General features: G+C 36.3%; 1 protein-coding gene across 6 annotated transcripts in view; it reads right to left on the bottom strand.

The window, feature by feature from the left end:
• LOC309665114 (serine/threonine-protein kinase MRCK alpha-like) overlaps nucleotides 1-21,861 on the bottom strand; it is a 49,286-nt gene that overhangs the window by 23,699 nt on the left and 3,726 nt on the right. For 3 of the 6 annotated variants that reach the window (XM_082471285.1, XM_082471286.1, XM_082471290.1), the window contains exon 1: nucleotides 16,901-19,140. In XM_082471285.1, coding sequence (XP_082327411.1) covers nucleotides 16,901-17,032 — 132 coding nt within the window. In that variant the 5' untranslated portion in view covers nucleotides 17,033-19,140. Of the gene's footprint in view, nucleotides 1-3,549; nucleotides 6,388-16,900; nucleotides 19,141-21,861 lie in introns of those variants that run through there. The other 3 variants (XM_082471288.1, XM_082471289.1, XM_082471287.1) reach the window with 2 other exon arrangements.

The following is a 21,861-nucleotide window of genomic DNA, read 5'->3' as shown; positions in this document are numbered from 1 at the left end:
GACTGAAGGGAAGGGAAATGACAAGTTATTGTTTAATGAGGATAAAACTTACTTCTGTGCGGGGAGATGGAAAAGTTTGAGAAATAAATACTGTAATGGTGATGTTTGCAGAACATTGTGAACGTAATTTATGCCACTGAACTCTACACTTAAAATGAATAAATAGAAAATTTTATGTTATGTATATTTTACAACAAAACAAATAAGTAACTAACTAAAAATAGCTCGTATGTGACAGAAGTGACATTACAAATTATTAGGGAAATGATAGACTAGTCAGTGAATGGTACTTGGACAACTAATTTTCATGGTATCAGGGTGGCAAAAGTTAGATTCCTACTTCATAGCAAACAAAGATATAATTTCCTGGTGATTTAAGGACCTAAATGCAAAAAAGCAAAACTTTAAATCTTTTCAAAGCTTTGGGGACAGAAAGATACTATAGAAATGGATTTCTTAGAAAACAATTAAAAAGCTCAAGCAATAAAAGGAAAGACTGATAAATTTTAGTAATTAGAATTAAAAATCTCTGCATGACAAAATGAAAGCAATAATAAGACACCACTTCATCAGAACTACAAAATTTCAAATGTCTAGTAGCAGCAACGGTTGACATGGGTATAACAAAATGAGAACTCTTACATGCTGCTAAGTGAGAGTGGAAACTGGTTTTTAAAGACTCTATTGCCCAGCAAGGTGAGAAGAGCATGCACATGGAGGGTAATTTAAGGTGGGGACGCAGAGCCCATGTAGTGTGAGAAGTGATGGGTTAGCTGCAGAGACGGCAGATTGGTCACAGAGAATAGAGTCACTCAAATAAAAAACATATTGAGAATAATAAAAGGCAAGTTTTTCACTATCATCACAGAAAGGAGCTACAAATATGGAAAGAGAGAAAACCAGAATGAACCCTATAACGTTGGATTGAAATTAGAGGTATGAACATGTGTATGAACTCATAGTTTTTATAGGTAAGTAAGTAGACAGCTAGGTAGGTAGAGATGGTAGATGGACAAATAGATGATAAATAGATACATATAGAGAGACTGATATATAATATATTTTTCTCCATCTCTATCCAATAAAAAGTTCTGGAATACTGATACCCCAATAGCAATAAACACACCTAACACCCAGATATTGACTTCTAAATACCATTTTCCACTAAAAGCAATCAGAGTGCCTTGGAGAAATGGCTAAATCTAGGGCTGGGAAAATACAGATGAGCTGTACAGCTATTTGAACGCCAGAATAAATTAAGACTATAATGGATTATAAGCCATGGATAAAATTAAAAATACTATGTGTCCATACAGATATAAATAAATTGCAAGTTTGGTGAGAAATGGGGTAAGTACCTCTCTACAAAGTACTTATTAATTACAAAGGAGAAAAAGTAATTTCAACATGGAGAGGCCTGGAAAAATCTCACCTTAGTGCAGAGGTCAAAGTAAACATCATCAATAATGGAATAATGGAATAATGGAATAAATCAAAATCATATACCACCTGATAGGATACAATGAGAAGACCCCAGTATCACTTCTGTGATATTCTTAACAAAGATGCATAATCTGAATCAAGTCGTGAGGAAACACTTGTATAAAAAGAGAGACATTCTCTTCTACACCAGCCTGTGACTTTCAAGAGTATCAAGGTACTGAAGTAAAAGAAAGACTAAGAAACTCTTCTATATGGAAAGAGACTAATGAGAGATGACAACCAAAAGCAAAGTACAATTTTGAACTGTATTCTTTTGCTATAATGGACACATGGGGACAGTTGGTGACACCTGAAGTGGTCTGAGGATTAGATGATAGTAATGCATCAATGTTAGTGAGATGGTTGTATTATATATGTATAGGAAGTAGGAGAATATTCTTATTGATCAGAGTACAAGATAAAGAACTCAAGGTGATGGAAAATCAAATGACAACTTTCAAATAGTCTAGGAAAAATAAATTTATACTCTACTTGAAATATTTCTGTAAAATTTGTGATTGTTTCAAAAAAATTAAGCCATCAGTTGGCAAAATTTTACATTGAAAATATGCATTTCACCACCCAACAACTAACAAATTCTCCCATATGTATATAGGCAAGTGGGTCCCAACAGGCTCATTATAATAGAGAAATTGTAATAAGGAAAAAAAGTCATCAACCGATCAAAAGGAGCATGGTTATGTGAATCCAAGTATATTTATACACTGGAATACTACACAGAAGTTAAAATTAATGAGATGTTTTGACATGAATAAATAGTGTGAAAATAATAAGTTGTAAAACAATAGGGATAATATTTGTGTGTTTTAAGCAGACCAAGAAATCCTGTGAACTTGAAGGATACATGCTTATGATATAAAATATAAGAATGTGAAGGGAAGAATGCACACCATTTCAGAATATTCAATCACCTCCCAGGAAAAAGAAGAATGAAGTTAGATGGGCTCAACTGTTCACTATCAAATTAATTTTCTTTTTATCTGAATCAAAAATGGCAAACTGTTTTGCTAAATTTGTGGGTAGTAGGTATATGGGCTTGTGATAGATTATTCCTTGTACCTTCTTCCATGATGGAAATATTTTATTATTAAAAATTTAAAACAGTAAAATAAAAGTGTTATCAAAATTTTAGAGGCTCTGAGCAGAATATGAAAACAAGGTCTGGCCTGGCTATAAACCACACTGAAATTTTCCAAAGCAGACCACATGTCTCCAGAAGAACTCTCCATCTAGCCTCCAGGATTCCAAAATGTGCAGCAAAGAACCCTGCCCAGATTATTCAGGGTGAATGAGATGCAGAGAAAGAAGGGAATAGCATTTTTGAAGAGGGAGAATATGAGCTGGGAGACACCAAACCCTTTCACTTGAGGAAACATTTTCTTTTGCAGAGAGTCAAGCTCTCTGATTAACATGAAGGGCAAATAGTTGTTTTATGTCCCATTATATAGGAGATATGAAATTATCTTTAATTTTAAGTGCAGTCGCAAATGTATTTCTTTGTTTTGTTTTTGTTTGTTTGTGGTTTCTTGCATGATGGATGGCCTCTGAGGGCTATTTGTATTTTTTGTTTGTTTTTTTTTTTTTTGATTTTATATTATAGTTGATTTACAGTGTTGTGTTAGTTCCAGGTGTACAGCAAAGTGATTCATTTATACATATAAACATATCCATTCTTTTTCAGATTCTTTTCCATATAGGTTATTACAGAATACTGAGTAGAGGTCCTTGTGCTATAAAGGAGGTCCTTGTTGATTATCTATTTTATATACACTAGTGTGTATTTGTTAATCCCAAACTTCTAGTTTATCCCTCCCCCCCATGTTTCCCCTTTGGCAACCATAAGTTTGTTTTCGAAGTCTGTGAGTCTGTTTAGCAAATGTATTTTTATGCCTTACATAATACCAGACTTGATGTTATGATATGATTGTGTAAAATATTCCTGTTATAGCATGACTCTGTAATGTTAATTAAAACAATGCAAATAACAAGAAAATTTTCCCTGCCAGACCATGTCCCCTCATGCTTTGTACCACAAGTTTTACTGACCATTTCATCATTCACCTAACTGTGCTCTCTGCTCTTTTAAATCCTCGCTTCATAGTAGACCCCATCATTAAGTTCTCTGTTCAAGTGCAGCTAGAATTTTTTCTTTTTTCACTGATTTTCAGGAGCAGTTTTCTCATTTGAATTTCAAATCTTCCTGTGTTATCAGTTAAACTTAATATTCTCTATAGACTCTTCCTAAGCAATGCATCTGATTAGGAGAGAAACAGCAATGTTTCTGAATGGGATTCAGTCTCCCTTTGTTTGTTACAAGTGAAAAGTTCTGAAGCAAAGCTACCCCAGAGAGGCACCTTCACTGGGTCTGCTTCGTCTCCACTGTATGAGGATGGAGATGTGGATCTGGAACTGATGTAAAACTTGATATTTAGATTCTGTTCAAATATGTTCTCAATTGGATCAGCCTAGAAAAACAAGTTAGGGAAAACAAAAATTTAAGAGATCACTGTGAAGAATTCAGGACTCTTAATGGAAGTCATGAACATTACAATGCTTCCTAATAATGGGTAACAAAATTATTATTTTAGTATATTTGTTAGAAATATGTCAACCTACAAAACCATAGCCATAATGCTTCAATAGTGGACACAGCTGTTCCCACCTGCACCTTCTCTTTAGCTGGTGCTGTTTCACATCCATCATTCCATCCCATGTGGAGGTACCATGACATCAAAAAAAAAAAAAAAAAAAAAAATTGAGCAGGTAGATTTCATCCACAGTGGGTAATAGAGAAATGAACTAGAAACTAAAGATAAGAATTCTATCCCTGAGGGTACCTAGTAAAAAGATTCAGAACATATCACCCCAAAATATGCCACTTTGACATATTAATTATTTGAATTAAAATACTTGAGAAACAGCCATGCAAGGACACTGTGACCCTCCTTTGTCCTCCTGAAGGCAAGATGTAGACCTCCCCTGTGAAAGGCACCCTCCCTGTACCAGGAGGAGGGAAGACATTCTTATCACCAGACACAGCGAATTTAAGGCCATGAAGGCTGCATAAACAAACCTTGTTAAACAACCCATATCTTCCTTGTTACTTCACCATTCATTACCCATAACCCAAACCACTTTGTCTATCAATTCTTCACAAATTTACTGTTTCTTTGACTAAAAAAGTGTAAAAGCTTCTTACTCTGGTCACTTCAGGTCTTCTTTCTCTTGGGAAGGCTCCCATGTACATGTAAAAATTCAATAAAATGTGTATGCTTTTCTCCTGTTAATCTGTCTTACGTCAGTTTAAGTCTTAGGCCCAGCCAAAGACCCAAAGAAGGTAGACAAGAATTTTTCCTCCCCCACACCAGATTAGGCATTAAATGAAAGTAAAAGAAACTAATCATTGTGATTAATAATTGTGACTAATGGTGCAAATGCAAACCCCTGCTTATTTCACAGTGTAGGAATACTGGCACTCAGGGGTCGCCATCTTTTATGTTTAGAAATTTTTAAACTTTACTTTGGAAGATCATATTGTTACCAAGCCGGCTCGCCACATGACAGGCCAATAAATTGGGAGACAAGGTGCTGAGGCAAGGAATAAGGACTTTATTCGGAAAGCCATCGGACTGAGAAAATGGCAGACTAGTGTACCCAAAAAACCCATCTTATGGGGTCTGGTTGCCAGTTTCTTTTATAGAACAGAGAGGGGGAGGAGGGGAGGAAGTAAAGTGAAAAGGCCATTTATCTTGCAAAATATCTCCTGCTCACTTGGCCCTCATTGGGGAGGGGATGTGTTAATTTCTTCTTTTCTGTAGCAATTCACAGGTGGGCAGGGTCAGAATGTCTCCCTGTGAGGTGAACAAAGGCCTTTTAGTTTAACAGTCAGGAAGAGGGGCAGGGTTCCCTGTGGCAGGCCAGTGATTGTAACAATAACAAAAACAATGAAAAGCAAACGTTAAAGTAAAAGAAACAGAATCATGGAGTCAGAATTTGCTCTTCCCTGTTACACTATAGTGCATAATTTAGTGAGGAGGCTATAGGGCAGCCCTCCTGGAGTTGCATACACTCCATATGGTACTTCATATGGTTCTAGAGAATAAAAATAGTGTTTTGCTATTTTCTTTACACATAATATGTAATATACATGAGATGGCTGTGGTGGTGATAGCAGTTGTAACTGGGATTTAGGGGTGGGGGGAGCTGGTAGAGATTATAGAAAGGCTAACACAGCCCTGAGCACACCTTAGTCGTAGACTCTTAGAAAGTCCTATGGGTTTGTATGAGCACGTTTTTTGGCTAACAGAATAAACTCTCTTTAGACAATAAGGCCAAATAATAAGGAACAGAAATAATAGATGATGTGCAAAGCAAAAACCTTTGGTTAGTAAATTACTTCTTAAGCTTGCTTTCATTTCAAGGTGGCATCAGACATGTGGCTTAAATCCCCAAATGCCCAGTTTATTTTCTCAGTATCTTCCATTGTTAATTCATGTGACCACTGTTATGAAATACAGTGTACTACTATTCATATAATTAATTCATGATTAATTTTTTTTTTTTTTTTTTAGTGTGGCGAATTTAAAAGTCTGCTTTTGGATTGATTCCTGGTACAATTTTCTATGTGGCTAATACTTTAGAGATCAACAAGTCTCCCAACAAAATACTTGAGCCTAACACTGAAGGCTGGAACTTTAAAACCAGCGAGATTTGCCTGTTGCTAATAGACGTGTTTCCTGGTAGGGCCATGAGCCTCACTGGGACAGAGTCCTCATCCACCGTGCGTGTGCAACTCTCAGCACAATGCCTGGCACAACTGAAACTCAAGTCTTCCCACCTCCATTAGCTGCCTTCTCCATATGCCACCCTCCAACCCTCAGATCACAGCCACATTCTTCACAATCACTACCCTCTACTTCACCAGCTGGTCTGTTTATATCCTCTCTCTCTCTCCTTTTTTTTTTTGCAAACTAGGTTTTCAGTATGAGGTGTAGCAACTAAATGGAAAAAGGGCATAACTCAAATATATAATGCTAATTAAGTATTATGATGCAAACAACCAGGGACATACCGCCTACGGCAAAAGAAGCCCCTCTTGTGTCCCAGTCAACTGCCTTCCTTCCCCAAAGGAAACTACCTTTGATCATCTCTTTGCATTTGCTTAGAATTTTAGCACATTACATCTGCATCCCTAAACACTACTGTAGTGCAAGTGCCTGACATTAAACTTTGGATTGTAGTGTAAGTGCATGATATTAAACTTTGGATTGCTGAGGCATCCATTACAAAAGACATCCATCGTGAATAAACATCTTGCCTGCCTATGACTCAGCTACCAGCATAACAACCATATAAGGAGTTGTCACCCCCAGCCATGAAGTTTCCTTTCAGAAAGCCCTCAGCAACCCAGATAACTGACCACTTGAGCCACCCGTTTATCCCTTCCCATGCCCTGAATCCTGCTCTTAAGCTTTAAATTAGACAATAGTGAAACCCTGAAACCCAAGACACCCTACCCTCCATCCTAACAAAAGCAGAGCCCTGGGTCCACTTTCTCTCCCATTCTCTCTACCTGCCACCTCGTTGTGTGGCCACTGGGTAGGCCATGTACCCTCCAGGACCTGTGAGTGATCAATCCTGTTCCTCAAAGTTCCCTGATAGTGTTTACTGAAGCACATCCTGCTATCATAATAAGAACCACAAGGCTTGGTCCAGCCACAACAATGGCCCCTGTGGTGGTGGAGAGGAATGTCTGTGGGACTCACTACAAGTACTATGGCCCAGGTGAGTGCCCCGGGCATTCCTAGACAAGAGCATCACTACCAATAGGCTGAGACTAACACAAAAACCATAGTTTAATTTTGCTCATAGTGTGTTCATTTTTGTGCCTGGCTTTTTTCACTCAACATTATGCTGAGAGATTCATTCATGGTGTTGTATGCAGCTATAATTTATTCATTTTTATTACTATAGTGTATTCCATTATATTAACATAACATAATTTCTTTATTCATTCTACACTTTGATGAACACTTGTGTTTTAGCTGTTACAAACATTCTTCTACGTATCTCCTTGCATAAAATGTGCAAGCATTCCTGTAGGATGTATTTCTAGAAATGAAATTATAGTATATGCATGTTCATATTGCTTCAAATACTCACCAGCACTTGCTTTTATAGTCATTTTATTTTAATTATTTTAACTAGTGACATCTCATTAGGTTTAGAACTTTTAATACGTTTATTGTCTATTTGGATTTCCTCTTTTATGAGTAGCCTGTTAAATTTCTTGCCACTTTTCCACTGGGTTGACTGTCTTTTTTGTATTGATTTACAGGGCTCCTCACATATTCTGGATATGAGCCTTTGTTAGTTGTATGTGTTACAAGTATCTATCTCCACTCTAAGGCTTGTGTTTTAATGGTCTTTTTCCCACTGTTCTACACTACTAGCATTATAATAAATTAAGTATTCCTAATACATTTTTTCTGGGAACTGTTTTGTTCCACTGGTCTATGTGTCTATGCTTTTGCAAATACCATACAGTTTTAATCACTGTAGTTTTATAATGTCTTGATACTTTTTAGTGCCAATTTGTTCTTCAAAAGCATTTTTACTTTCTTGGCTTTTTGTGTTTCCATATAAATTGTGAATTCCATAAAAAAATAGGATTTTAATCAAGATTATATTGAATCTTGATATATTATATTGAATCTTCAATCTTGATGGAATCTTGATTGAACTGATATATTATCAGTTAAGGGAGAATTAATATCTTTATAATATTCAGTCTTTCAATCTAGGGTTATAGTGTTACTCTCTATTTAATTTAGGCCTTTTCAAGTGTCCCTCTTTAAATTTTATAATATTTCTTCCTAGAGGCCTTTTAGCTATTTTTAGATTTGTTTCTAAATACTTGATTTCTTATGCTATTGTAAATGGTGTGTGTTTAAAAAGGTAATTATTTAATATTTCTTCTTCGTCTATAGAAAGACATTTGAGTATATTGATATGATATATATCTATTTCTGTATATTGACATTGTAGTCAATATATTCTGTACATACAATATACTCTGTATATTGATTTTTGTACATTGACATGGTAGTTAACCACCTTGCAAAACTCTTTTATTAATTCTAAAAATTTATTGAAAGACCCTCCATTTCATAATGATTAGAAATAGTCATAGCAGGCATCTTTGTGGTGTCCCTAAATATAAAAATGGAAAAGTTTCAGTATTTTACCACTAATTACACTGTTTGCTATGAATTCTGTTGCTGATGCTGATACCTTCCATCAGATTAAGGAAGTTCTTTTCTATTTCTAGTTGGGAAGAGGGGTTTTGCTTTTGTTTTTGTATCATAAAAGTATGTTGAATTTTATCAGATGTTCTTATGCTTTTATTGATATATGGTTTTTATTTTTAATCTGTTACTATGTTATGCTCATTCATTTTCTAAAGTCAAACTTTGTGTATCAGGGATAATACCAAATTAGTCATGCTGTGTTATTCTTTTTATATACAACTGGATTCCATTTAGCAATGTTTTTTAAAGAACTCATTATGTTCAGCATTTCATGGGAATTCCCACTGTAGAGCTAAGAGTGTACAAAAGATCAGATTTGGTATGTGTTTTATGAAGATGTTCTACCATTGGGCAATAATGATGAAATATACTGAAAACAATGTATATAATCTTTGAAGTGTTCCAAGGAATGTCATTGCTATCAGCACAGATAAAGTCATACATGTTCTTCTTAAAATTCCAACTACAGTTCAAAGAATGCTTCTGTATTTTCAGCCAAAAGCCTGGATTGTGTACCTTTGTCTTTAACAGCCATAGGAACATTGTTATCCTAGCCTTACCCTCAATAATCTTTTAAATCAGTGGCTAAAAATTAAAGCTCTGTTTTCAGTTAAGACAAAACCTTTATTTTTCACAACAGGTATAAAACCAACAATATACTCATTAATGTCAAAAGAAGAATTCTGTATGTTCACAAGTAAGATTAGCCTACAATCTTCCCTTCTAATATTGTCCTTATCGGGTTTTGGTATCAGGTTACAGGAGCCACATAAAATAATTTGGAGAGTGTCTTAGTCAACTACAGCTGCCGAAACAAAATACCATGGACTAGGTGACTAAACAACAGGGATTTATTTCTCTTCGTTCTAGAGGCTGGAAGTTTCAGATCAGGGTGCCACCGTGGTTGGTTTCTGGTGAGAATTTTCTTTCTAGTTTGCAGACAGCCGGCTCCTCACTATGCCCTCACATGGAAGAGGCCACCAATACTATCAGACTAGGGTCTCACCCTTATGATCTCATTTAACCTTAATTACCTCCTAAAAACACTATCTCCAAATACAGTCACACTGGGGATCAGGGTTTCAATATGAGAATTTAGCAGGGGACAAAATTCATTTCATAGTTTTCTGCCCCACAAAATTCATGTCCTTCTCATATGAAAAATACATTCATTCCAGCACAACAGTCACGAAGTCTTAACTCATTTCAGCATCATCCCTAGTGCCTGAAGTCCAAAGTCTCATCAAAATATCTAAATCAAGTATGTTTGAGATTTGAGGTACAGTTCACCCTGAGGCAAACTTCCTCTCCAAGCTGTGAATCTATAAATCCGAACATATTATGTGCTTCCAAAATACAATGTTGGGACAGGCATAGGATAGACTTTCCTACTCCATAAGGGAGAAATAGGAGAGAAGGAAGGGGTGGCAGTTCCCAAGCAAGTTCAAAAAATAGCAAGGCAGACTCCATTAGATCTTAAGGCTCCAGAATAATCCTCTTTGCCTCAATGTCCTACCTTCCTGGACCACCGAGGTGGCAGCATCACCCTCACCCCCCACTCCTCTGTGGGGTGACCCTGCCCCTTCAGCTAGATGGGACCTGCCCACATGGCTTTCTACAGAAGCTCTGCCTCTGAAACAGAGCAGCAAATAGTTTTGTCCCCTGGGGCTATGATGCGAGTGGCAGCCCTTATGATCTCTGAATTGCCTTTTGAGTCATTCTTGCCTTTCCTTTAAGAATAGTGCAAGTTCACAGCCACATAGCTCTAGGTCCTCTTCTGTAGAACCCAAGAAGTCTGACAGCTTTCCTTCATTCTCCCTGGCTTTCTCGGTCCCCTTTACTTCAAACTGGCAGTGTCTCTGCTGGTTTAATGCCATCTCTATTCCTGGCCTCTGCTGAGATGACTCATTAAATCCCTGCGTCATACCCATGATCTTGTTATCAAGTGGCTGTTCAGCCACACCCTCAGTGTTCTCTTCAGAACAAGCTTTCTTTTTTTGCAATATGACTGGGTTGAGAGTTTTCTAAATTTCTAATTTCTGGTTCCTTTTTGCTTAATAATTCCTTCTTCAATTCATATCTCTCCTCTTGCATTTTACTGTAAGCAGTAAGGCGAACCTAAGCCACACCTTCAATACTTTGCTTAGAAATCTCATTTGCTAAATATCCAATCTCATTGCTTGCAAGTTCTACCTTCCACAAAACACTAGAACACCCTTCAGCCAAGTTCTTTGCCACTTTATAACAAGGATCACCTTTCCTCCAATTTCCAATAAGCTCTTCCTCATTTCCATTTGAATGGCCCTGAACATCTACACTCCACCAATATTCTGTTCATGAATATTTATATATTTTTCTAAGTAGATGGAGGCTTTCTCTCCACCTCTCCCTTTTTCTTTTTGAGCTGTCAGCAGAATCACCTTTAATGTCCATATTTCTACCAACAATCCCTTCATAGCAATCTGGGCTTTTCCTAACATGCACCTCAAAAGTCTCCCATCCTCTCTCCTTTACCCACTTCCAAAGCCGTCCACATTTGTAGGTATATGTTACAGCAGCACTTCTCTTCTAAGCACCAAAATCTGTCTTAGTGTTCTCGAGAGGAACAGAAACACCAGGAATGTATATCAGTATCTGTATCTATATATGTATATCTCCTATTGGTTATGTTTCATAATCATGTGAGCCAATTCTTTTTAATATTTGTATCTTTTTATGTATCCTTATGTATGTGTATATATATATATATATATGTTTTTATCTTATATAAATATATATTTATATGTATATTTTATATATATTTATTTATTTTAAGGAATTGGTTCACATGATTATGCAGACTTAGAAATCTCAAGACCTGAAGTCAACAAGCTGGAGCCCCAAAAGAGTCAATGATGTAGTTCGAGTCAAATCTGAAGGCCTGGGAACCAGGAGAGCTGATGGTGTAAGTTCCAGTCCAAAAGCCAGCAGGCTTTCAGACCCAAGAAGAGCCAAAGTTCCAGTTCAAATCCAGAGGCAGGAAAAGACTGATGTTCCAGCTCAGTAGTCAATCAGAAGAAGTGATTCTCTGGAGGGTTAGTCTTTGTGACCTATTCATGTCTTCAACTGATTAGATGAGGCCCACTCACATTGGGGAGAGCAATCTTCTTTACTTAGTCCCTCAATTTATATGTTAATCTTATCCAAAAATACACTCACAAACACACTCGAATAATGTTTGGCCAAATGTCTGAGCACCCTGTGGCCTACTCAAGTTAACACATAAAATTAACCATCACAAGGATTTCCTTCTTTTCTTATTTTCTGGAAGATTTTGTGTAAATTAAAATTATTTCATCTTGAATGTTTGATAGAGCTATTTTGGCCTGGAGTTTTATGTGTGGGGAGATATTTAAAAACAGATTCAATTTCTTTAATGATTATAGGAATATAAGCTTTTCTCCATTTTTTTTCTTGAGTTGATTACGATAAGTGATACTTTCTAACAATTTGTCCTTTTTTTCATATATTGACATGATTTTCTGCATATTTTGAAATGGTCTAAAGTTATTATATACTTTATTATCTTTAATTATCTGCCCCAGATATAATGTCTGTTTTATCATTTTTCATATTGGTTTTATGTGTCTTTGTTTGTTTCTTAATGAACCATGTCGCACTTTTGTCAATTTTATTAGTTTTATCAAGGTTGAAACTATTGGCTTTACTGTTCCATTCTATTTTATGTTACTTTTTTACTTCATTATTTTTTTTACTTTTGCCTTCCACCTTCTTTGGGTATAAATTGCTTTTCTTTTTGTAACTTCTTAAAATGGATGCTTAGTCCATTAACTTTTCAGGCTTTCTTCTTGTCTAGCTTATGTACATAAGGCTATAAATTTTTTCTAAATACTGCTTTAGCTGCATTCCACAAGTGTTGATATGTAGTATTTTATTACTGACTTCAAACTATTTTCTAATATCCATTAGAATTTCTCCTTTGGTTCATAGTTTACTTAAAAAGGTATTTCTTGATTTACATTAGGAATTTAACATGTATTTTAAAATATTGATTTATAACTTAGCTTTCTCATGGTCAGAGAGCATACTTTCCATGAGTCCAATCCATTTACATCTGTTGTTGAGTCTTAGTTTGTGGTCCATCTGCTTATTTTTGTTAATGTTTTGTGATTTTAAAGAGAAAATGCATTCAGCATGTGTTATGTGAACTGTATATATTTGTCCACTTTCCATATTTGTCCACTTTTGTTAATCATTTTATTCAAATATTGTCTGTCAATTACTGAGAAATGTGTGTTCAGATCTTCCACTATAGTTGTCAGTTTGTCTATTTCTTCTTGTAGTTCTGTCAAATTCCATATTATTTATATTTAGACTACATTATATGGTCAATATATATTTAAGATTAGTGTGACTTCCAGGTAAAATAACCTTTATTATATAATTGACTTTCTTTACCTACAATAATTTTTTTTGCTTTAGATTTTATTTTATCTGATATTTATGTAACTTGTTTTAGCTACTGTTTAGATATTAATGCTTTCTGTATACTTATGTTTTAGATGTTTCCCTTATGGACAGTATATGTTAGATTTTATTTTTATCTAGTTTGACAATCTTTATTTTTTCACTGGCGTAATTTTCTTCACTTTTAATCATTTTAGTTACTGACTTACTGAGATTTATTTCTATAATCTTAGTTTGTGCTATTTGTCCCATCTATTCCTTGTTTCTTTTCCTCTCCTTTCTTGTCTTGTTAGATTAGCCAAATATGGTTATAATTATTTTTTCACCTTTGAACTTGTTAATACTGTTCCTATCCTATTTGTAGTTTCCCTAGAAATTAAAGCATGTACAATTAACTCCACAAATCTGAATTTGATCAAATCCTTACCCTCCTCCTGAGCAATACATGGATCTTGGAATACTTTCAATTCATTTACCCCTCTTTTGAATTAAATGTTATTATCTCCATTTGAAAGTCCATCTTGGTTTGTTTTTTAATTCTGTAGAGATTATCACTGTTTTATTCAGTCAATGCTAATTTACATTTGCTTATATATTTACCACTTTCTTTGTTCTTTTTTCCTTTCCTATCTTAGACCTACCATTTGGGATCAGTTTCCTACTGCCTAAACTACACTCTTTAGAATTTCCTTTAATGAGATTTTGTTGCTGACAGATCCTCTTCTCTTAATTTTCATTTATCTGTAAATAAAAAATTCATCCTCATTTTTGATAGATAGGTTTACAGTTATTTTCTTATAGTACATTGAAAATCACTATTATTTTACAATTATCATCAGCCAAAAAAGCAACCAAATCATTTTGTGCACAAAACCGAACCTACAAATTGGTATAAAAGGAACAAAAGCATTTGTAAGATTGGTAACTATGAACCAGGTACAAGAGCTTCTTAAAATTTTTCTCCCATAAATATAAGAGATGCAGAATAAGAGCTGAAACTACAGGCACCATTTGATTAAGCTTCAATAAACTACTGCATTCTCCAATATCTATGTGCTTTTGCACAGGGCAAGTAGGTGATTAAAAGAGATTGAAAAAGACAACCAGCCCTGCATTTTTCAAATCTTTGCACTACCCTCTTCAACTGCCCCCAGGACATTGGTATTGCTTTTGCTTTACTATTTGCATTAGTTTTCTATTGCTGAGTAACCATTTACCACAAACGTGGCACCTTGAAACAATACCCATTTATTATCTCACAGTCATGCATGTCAAGAATCTGGGCTTGGCATGGCTGGGTAATCTGCTCAGAGTCTCACAAGGCTGAAATCAAAGTATCAGAAAGGCTGGTATCCCATTTGAGGTTTGGGGTCCTCTTTCCAGTTCATGTGGCTGTTAGCAGAACTCATTTCCTTGCAGCTATAAAACTCACGGGGGCTGCATCTTCAAGGTCAGCATAATAGCATCTCTCTGACACTCAACCTTCTTGTAAAGAGTTCACCTTATTATGTCTGGTCCACCTAGCATAGTCTCCCTTTTCATTAACTCAAAGTCAACTGATGAGTAACCTAATGATAAGAATGATATTCTATCATTTTCACTGATCCTCCCCACACTCAAGGGGAGGGGATTTTACAGGGTATGTACAGCAGGTGGCAAAAACTAATTCTAAAGGTCAATTCAAATTCTGCCTACCAGACTACCCCAAAGAGAAGGCCTCAGGGCTTCCATCTGGCTCTTCTTACTGTAATAGGCCTCCCTCACTCCCCAGACTGCAGAGATCATGCATGAATCATACCAGTTTTTTAGTATATTTATTCAAATTATATATTCAGTAACCACAGGTTAAATTCACGGTCCCTTTGAGTCCACTGAGACACAGTCCCAGCCCAAAATGTCATTTACCTCCTATATGATGTAGCTCCAGGCTGACTTGTGGACATTGGTGGTGCTTTGTGTCCCAGAAATTAGCATTGACAAAGAGCCAGTGTTTACCATCTCTGAAAAGTCTGGTGTTTCCTTTTGCCTAGTGCACAACGATTCTGTAATTGCCTGCAGAGCCCTTCCTTCCAGCAGCAGTGGGTCCTGGTCTGCAGTCTCCTTCTACACTCTGTGAACCAGCCCCATCTTCTAAGCTTCTAGGTTCTTAAACCCCAACCCCTTCCTTTTGTTTTTCAAGCTCCAGAGATGGTAGCTTCTCCTGCCTCTGTGTCACCTCACCGTTTGCTTTTTGCACTTTTAGTCCTCCAATGTCTGTTTAACCAATTCTCTGTTTTAAAATGAAGGAATGAACTCAGAGGACATTATGCTAAGTGAAATAAGCCAGTCACAGAAGGACAAATACTGCATGATTCCACTTATAAGAAGAATCTAAAATAGTCAGACTCATAGAAGCAGAGAGTGGAATGGTGAATGTCAGTGACTGCGGGGATAGGAAAATGGGGAAATGTCTGTCAGTGAGTGCAAAGTTTCAGTTACGCAAGATGAATAAATTCTAGAGATCTGCTGTACAACGTTGTGCCGATAGTTAACCATACGGTTAAATGCACTTAAGAACGTGTTAAAAGGGTTTATGTTAAGTGTTCTTACAGGAATTCCCTGGCAGTCAAGTGGTTAGGACTCCGAGCTTCCACTGCTGGGGCCCAGGGTTCAATCCCTGGTTGGGGAACTAAGACCCCGCATGCCACACAACAAAGAAGCATAAAAAACAAACAAACAAAAACAGTGTTCTTACAACAACAAAGAAGAAGCACAAGGAAATTTTTGGAGGTAATTGATATATCTATTACTTTGTGGTGATGGTTTCATGGGTGTATGTGTATGTACAAAGTCATCAAACTATATACGTTAAATAGGTACATCAGTTGTATATCAACTGCACCTAAATAAAGCTTTTCAAAATAAATAGATAAAATAAAATGTCTCCATTAAAATAACTGATATAGTTCCTAGTTTTCTGACTGGAGCCAGACATATATCCAAGGGTTCCTCAATAATAGAATGGGTAAATAAACTACAATATATTCATATAATGGACCATCATATATATTGAAATACAGTTGAACATATTATTGCTGCACGTGGATGAAACTCACCCATGCTGTGACACAAAAGGACATATACAGTATGATTCCACTTACATACATTCTAAAATTAAATCCTCTTGTGTAGGGATGCATACATCGAGTGTAAAAACATAACAAAAACAAGGACGTCCTTACCATGAGCAGCAGAGTAGCAGTTGCCCACAGCAGAGACGGAGGGCTTGCTACCAACTAGAAGGGCACACTTCTGGGGCATCAGTCGTGTTTCCTGTCTTCACCTGAGTGCGGTCTATAGAGGTGTTTTTTACACTTTTCTGTATGTGTGTCATAGTTCACAGTGTAAAATATTTTATTTGTTATTTTAATTCTAATACAGATGACCTTGTAACTTACATAAACTTGCAGCCTTACTTTCCATGAAAACTGTTTCTTTCCTATGTGCTTATATCAAGACTTCAGGCCTCTCTCAGGGAATAATATTAAAAACAGTTTTATTGCAAGAAGAAAGTGCTACTCTGAGCACATCAGTGACTTCTGAAGTGGCTGTAGAACATACTCAAGAAGTTTAGTACTTACTTCACACTGAGCCACGGCATAGGTAGTTGTATTAAAACGTGCCAAGGAAGATGAACTTGGGTCTGGTAGCACTAAACCTGGAACACAACAGCAAACATTTATTAAACTCAGAAAATTGAAACTAACGTTCATGCCTTTTTGGACCTTTATCTCTTTAAAATTGTTCTCAAACCATATTTTCAGAGGTAATCTGATTTATCATCTATATATACTTAAGTCAAAGTATGTTTATATTTATTTGTGTATGTTAAGTACATTTAATATATCTAAGCATTCTGCATCTCAAACGAAACAATAATTTTTAGCAAATTTATGGTAAACTTATAATGGAAGTATATAAATAAATTATATAAGTTTTCATGAATTAACTCCTGCGTGTCAAATCACAGCTTTCTTTTCCCTAATAGTATTAGGTTTATATAGAACTTGAAACAATTTTAGAAGCCCCAAGGGGATTTCAGCAATATGGTCATGCCAATGATGGCTGCTTTTCCTATGCTAGTTTCTCCCCACTTCAGGAATCAATTTCAAATGATTCCTCTTAGGTACCTAGTACAATTACCCCTCAGTATCCAGAGGAGATTCATTACAGTACCCGCTGCAGATACCAAAATCCTCTGATGCTCAAGTTCTTTATATAAAATGATGTAGTATTTACATATAACCTACCCACATCCTCCTGTATACTTTAAATCATCTCTAGATTACTCATAGTACCTAATACAATGTAAATGTTATGTAAATAGTTGCTGGCAGGTGGCAAATTCAACGTAAATTCTATGTAAATAGTTGCTGGTGCATGGCAAATTCAAGTTTTCCTTTTTGGAACTTTCTGGAATTTTTTAATTTAATGTTTTTGATCTGAGTTGGTTGAATCCACAGATGCGAAACCCGCAGATATGGAGGGTCAAATGTATGCATTTCTTTGGCTAAGTTTCTATAAGAAGAACACAGGCAGACATAAAACAAATGTTAATTATACTTAAAACTTTTATCATATTGTCAAGGCTTTATTTATTTAGACAGAATAAAATATCCAACTACAAGGTTTTTTTCCTTAAAGGAACTTTAAAGAAATTCCATGCATTATCACTTAGCAATTTTACTAACTTTAAATATATTCAAAATGAATTCTTATTGTAAGATTATAATTTTACTTAAATATGAGAGAAGAAAAAGCACGAATTCAGACTTTCTCTAACAAGCACACCTTTAGCAACTGACATTGCCGGGAGTATGAATTTTCCAGCTATAAATTACTAAACACAATTGCTTAATAGTCAAATAAGGAAAGGTGTTCAGAAATGCCACATAATACCGCACAAAGATTGTATTGCTCTGCAGCATTTAGAGAAAAACTAATGGTAAAAATAAAATTCCAGGATAAAAATGTTAACTTGATAAAGTATTGTGATTATATATATATAGATAGATAGATATAGATAGATAGATATGTAGTCTTTCTCTTTTAGGTTCCTTCTAAAAATTGTCAAACCTATCATTACTCCCACCTATCAGTGTTTTGTTATCCAAAGTACCCCATCCGCTGGTGCTGTGTAGTGAGCGATACTCTGGCCTTGACTTCTCTGCTGGAGCCTCAGCCTCAGCCCCGGAAGCACCACCACCTGAGCACGCTACATCACTTATCCTACATTCAGTGCTTCCTACACCTCTCTTGAATTAGAACCTGTCTTGGTTCTCATCTTTGCAAGGGTACTCAAGTTCTCTTTAATTGTTTCTTCTATTTCCCATAAAAAAGTCCACTCACAAATATTTATAGGACAGTTTTATTTACTTCCAGAGTTTGCCTATCCTGAATTCCTTATGAGCCTACTCCCTCCCCTCCAGAATATTCATCAGCTGGCACAGGCCCAGAGTCATGGGACTCTAATCCAATCCAATGTGAGCCAAAAAACTGTGGCATGAAAGGAAAGGGGAACTCACACAGGTAGAAGCTCCACTAACTCATTTGCCTAAGAAGTGGCTTCTGTTAAGACAATAAAATACCCCTTCAGTTAAAAGTAACATCCACAGTTTTTTTTTTAATTAAATTCTCATATTATTAATACCCTCATAATGAGAAAAAATTAAGAAACCCATGTATTGAAAAGGGTGACACATTCTTAGCTTCCAGAGTCATGGGCAAATGTCAGGAAATCTTAGTGGAGAACAAAAAGGTTAAGAGATAGTTGAAAATGGCTTAAAGCGGGCTCGCGGAGGATGAAGAGCGGAGGAGGATCAGGGGCATCGAGATGCAAGTCTGAAGGAGTGTCCCATGACGTCTCCGCAGCTGCGCTTTGCTGTATCCCACTCTGCCTCTTACAGCTCTGAACACACGGACCCGTGTTGCCTCGACTCTGTCCAATTTGAACAACAGCCGACTTCCCCATCGCCAGAGTGGTTTGCCTCATGCTGCAACACATGGGAGCATTCCAAAACTGGTAAGTGATTGGTATGAATTGAAAAATTTTACCAATGACAAACATGTTTTATGAAATATTTCGTCATGCTGAAAAAAAGGTAGTTCCAGTTAAGCATAATATTTTGCTTTCTTTGTGATAGAAAAATCTCTAAATTGTATAAAATAAAACCCAACAAAATGGCTCTTCGAATATTTTACCAAATGAGAGTAGAAACACACACACACACACACACACACACACACACACACACACACACTAACCTTGGGCTCTAAGCTGGCTTACAAGAGCTAATCTCCCACCTTCATAGTAAACTGGCTCCCTTGTAGCCAGCTGGGCCCATGGAAGTGTAGCGCAATAGGTCCTGATTTAGGCAACAGTTAGTTAGCCCCATACCCTTTTAGATCTGAGTTCCTCACCCTTATTCAGGTGTTCAATTTCTAACCACAGGTCAGACTGGTACTTCTCTCTGGCTTTCATTTTACTAAAAGAGGCAGAAAGAAGGGAAGACATCATTAAGTGCTAAGTGCAAGAGACTGACCTATAATTGGATCCCACATAACTGGAATGTGGGGCTAATACAGTTAGTCTTCAGTCAAGCTGAACGTCTTACAACATTCCAAATAACATTCCTTGTTTCATAAGGAACCCAAATAATGGAGCAAATAAATGTGTATATTTATTAACTTTCAACCTGATTTACACGCCTACTTTTGAGCAAATGTGTGAACTGAGATGCCCTATGCATAAGATGAAATAACATATTTATTCTGAAAGATTACACAGATGTTCTTTGATAGCTTTTTACACTGTATCATTCACACACTGAGAAATGTTTAAATAAAGTATACTAGTCCTATAACTGGAATCCTGATGGAATCTTGATTGAATTGATACATTATCAGTTAAGGGAGAATTAATATCTTTATAATATTGAGTCTTTCAATCTCAGATTATAGTATAACTCTCTATTTAACTTAGGCCTTTTCAAGTGTCCCTCTTTAAATTTTATAATATTTCTTCCTAGAGGCCTTTTAGCTATTGTTAGATTTGTTTCTAAATACTTGATTTCTTATGCTATTGTAAATGGTGTGTGTTTAAAAAGGTAATTATTTAATATTTCTTCTTCATATATAGAAATACATTTGATTTGAGTATATCAACGTGATATATATTTATTTCTATATATTGACATTGGTTTTTCTATTGTCCAGAAAGAAGTCCACTCACAACTATTTATTGGACAAACATTTACTTCCAGAGTTTGCCTATCCTGAATTCCTTATGAGCCTACTCCCTCCCCTCCAGAATATTCATCAGCTGGCACAGGCCCAGAGTCATGGGACTCTAATCCAATCCAATGTGAGCCAAAAAACTGTGGCATGAAAGGAAAGGGGAACTCACACAGGTAGAAGCTCCACTAACTCATTTGCCTAAGAAGTGGCTTCTGTTAAGACAATAAAATACCCCTTCAGTTAAAAGTAACATCCACAGTTTTTTTTTTTTAATTAAATTCTCATATTATTAATACCCTCATAATGAGAAAAATTTAAGAAATCCATGTACTGAAAAGGGTGACACATTCTTAGCTTCCAGAGTCATGGGCAAATGTCAGGAAATCTTAGTGGAGAACAAAAAGTTTAAGAGATAGTTGAAAATGGCTTAAAGCGGGCTCGCGGAGGATGAAGAGCGGAGGAGGATCAGGGGCATCGAGATGCACGTCTGAGGAAGTCTCCCATGACGTCTCCGCAGCTGCGCTTTGCCGTATCCCGCTCTGCCTCTTACGGCTCTGAACACGCGGACCCGTGTTGCCTCGGCTCTGTCCAATTTGAACAACAGCCGACTTCCCCATCGCCAGAGTGGTTTGCCTCATGCTGCAACACATGGGAGCATTCCAAAACTGGTAAGTGATTGGTATGAATTGAAAAATTTTACCAATGACAAACATGTTTTATGAAATATTTCGTCATGCTGAAAAAAAGGTAGTTCCAGTTAAGCATAATATTTTGCTTTCTTTGTGATAGAAAAATCTCTAAATTGTATAAAATAAAACCCAACAAAATGGCTCTTCGAATATTTTACCAAATGAGAGTAGAAACACACACACACACACACACACACTAACCTTGGGCTCTAAACTGGCTTACAAGAGCTAATCTCCCACCTTCATAGTAAACTGGCTCCCTTGTAGCCAGCTGGGCCCATGGAAGTGTAGCGCAATAGGTCCTGATTTAGGCAACAGTTAGCCCCATACCCTTTTAGATCTGAGTTCCTCACCCTTATTCAGGTGTTCAATTTCTAACCACAGGTCAGATTGGTACTTCTCTCTGGCTTTCATTTTACTAAAAGAGGCAGAAAGAAGGGAAGACATCATTAAGTGCTAAGTGCAAGAGACTGACCTATAATTGGATCCCACATAACTGGAATGTGGGGCTAATACAGTTAGTCTTCAGTCAAGCTGAACGTCTTACAACATTCCAAATAACATTCCTTGTTTCATAAGGAACCAAAATAATGGAGCAAATATATATATGTGTATAT

Source organism: Balaenoptera physalus (genome assembly GCF_965194825.1).
Source record: "Balaenoptera physalus genome assembly, chromosome: 7".
In the NCBI taxonomy this organism is placed as follows: domain Eukaryota; kingdom Metazoa; phylum Chordata; class Mammalia; order Artiodactyla; family Balaenopteridae; genus Balaenoptera; species Balaenoptera physalus.
The sequence above is the reverse complement of the archived record's forward strand: the minus strand, read 5'-3'. Positions and strand labels throughout refer to the sequence as shown.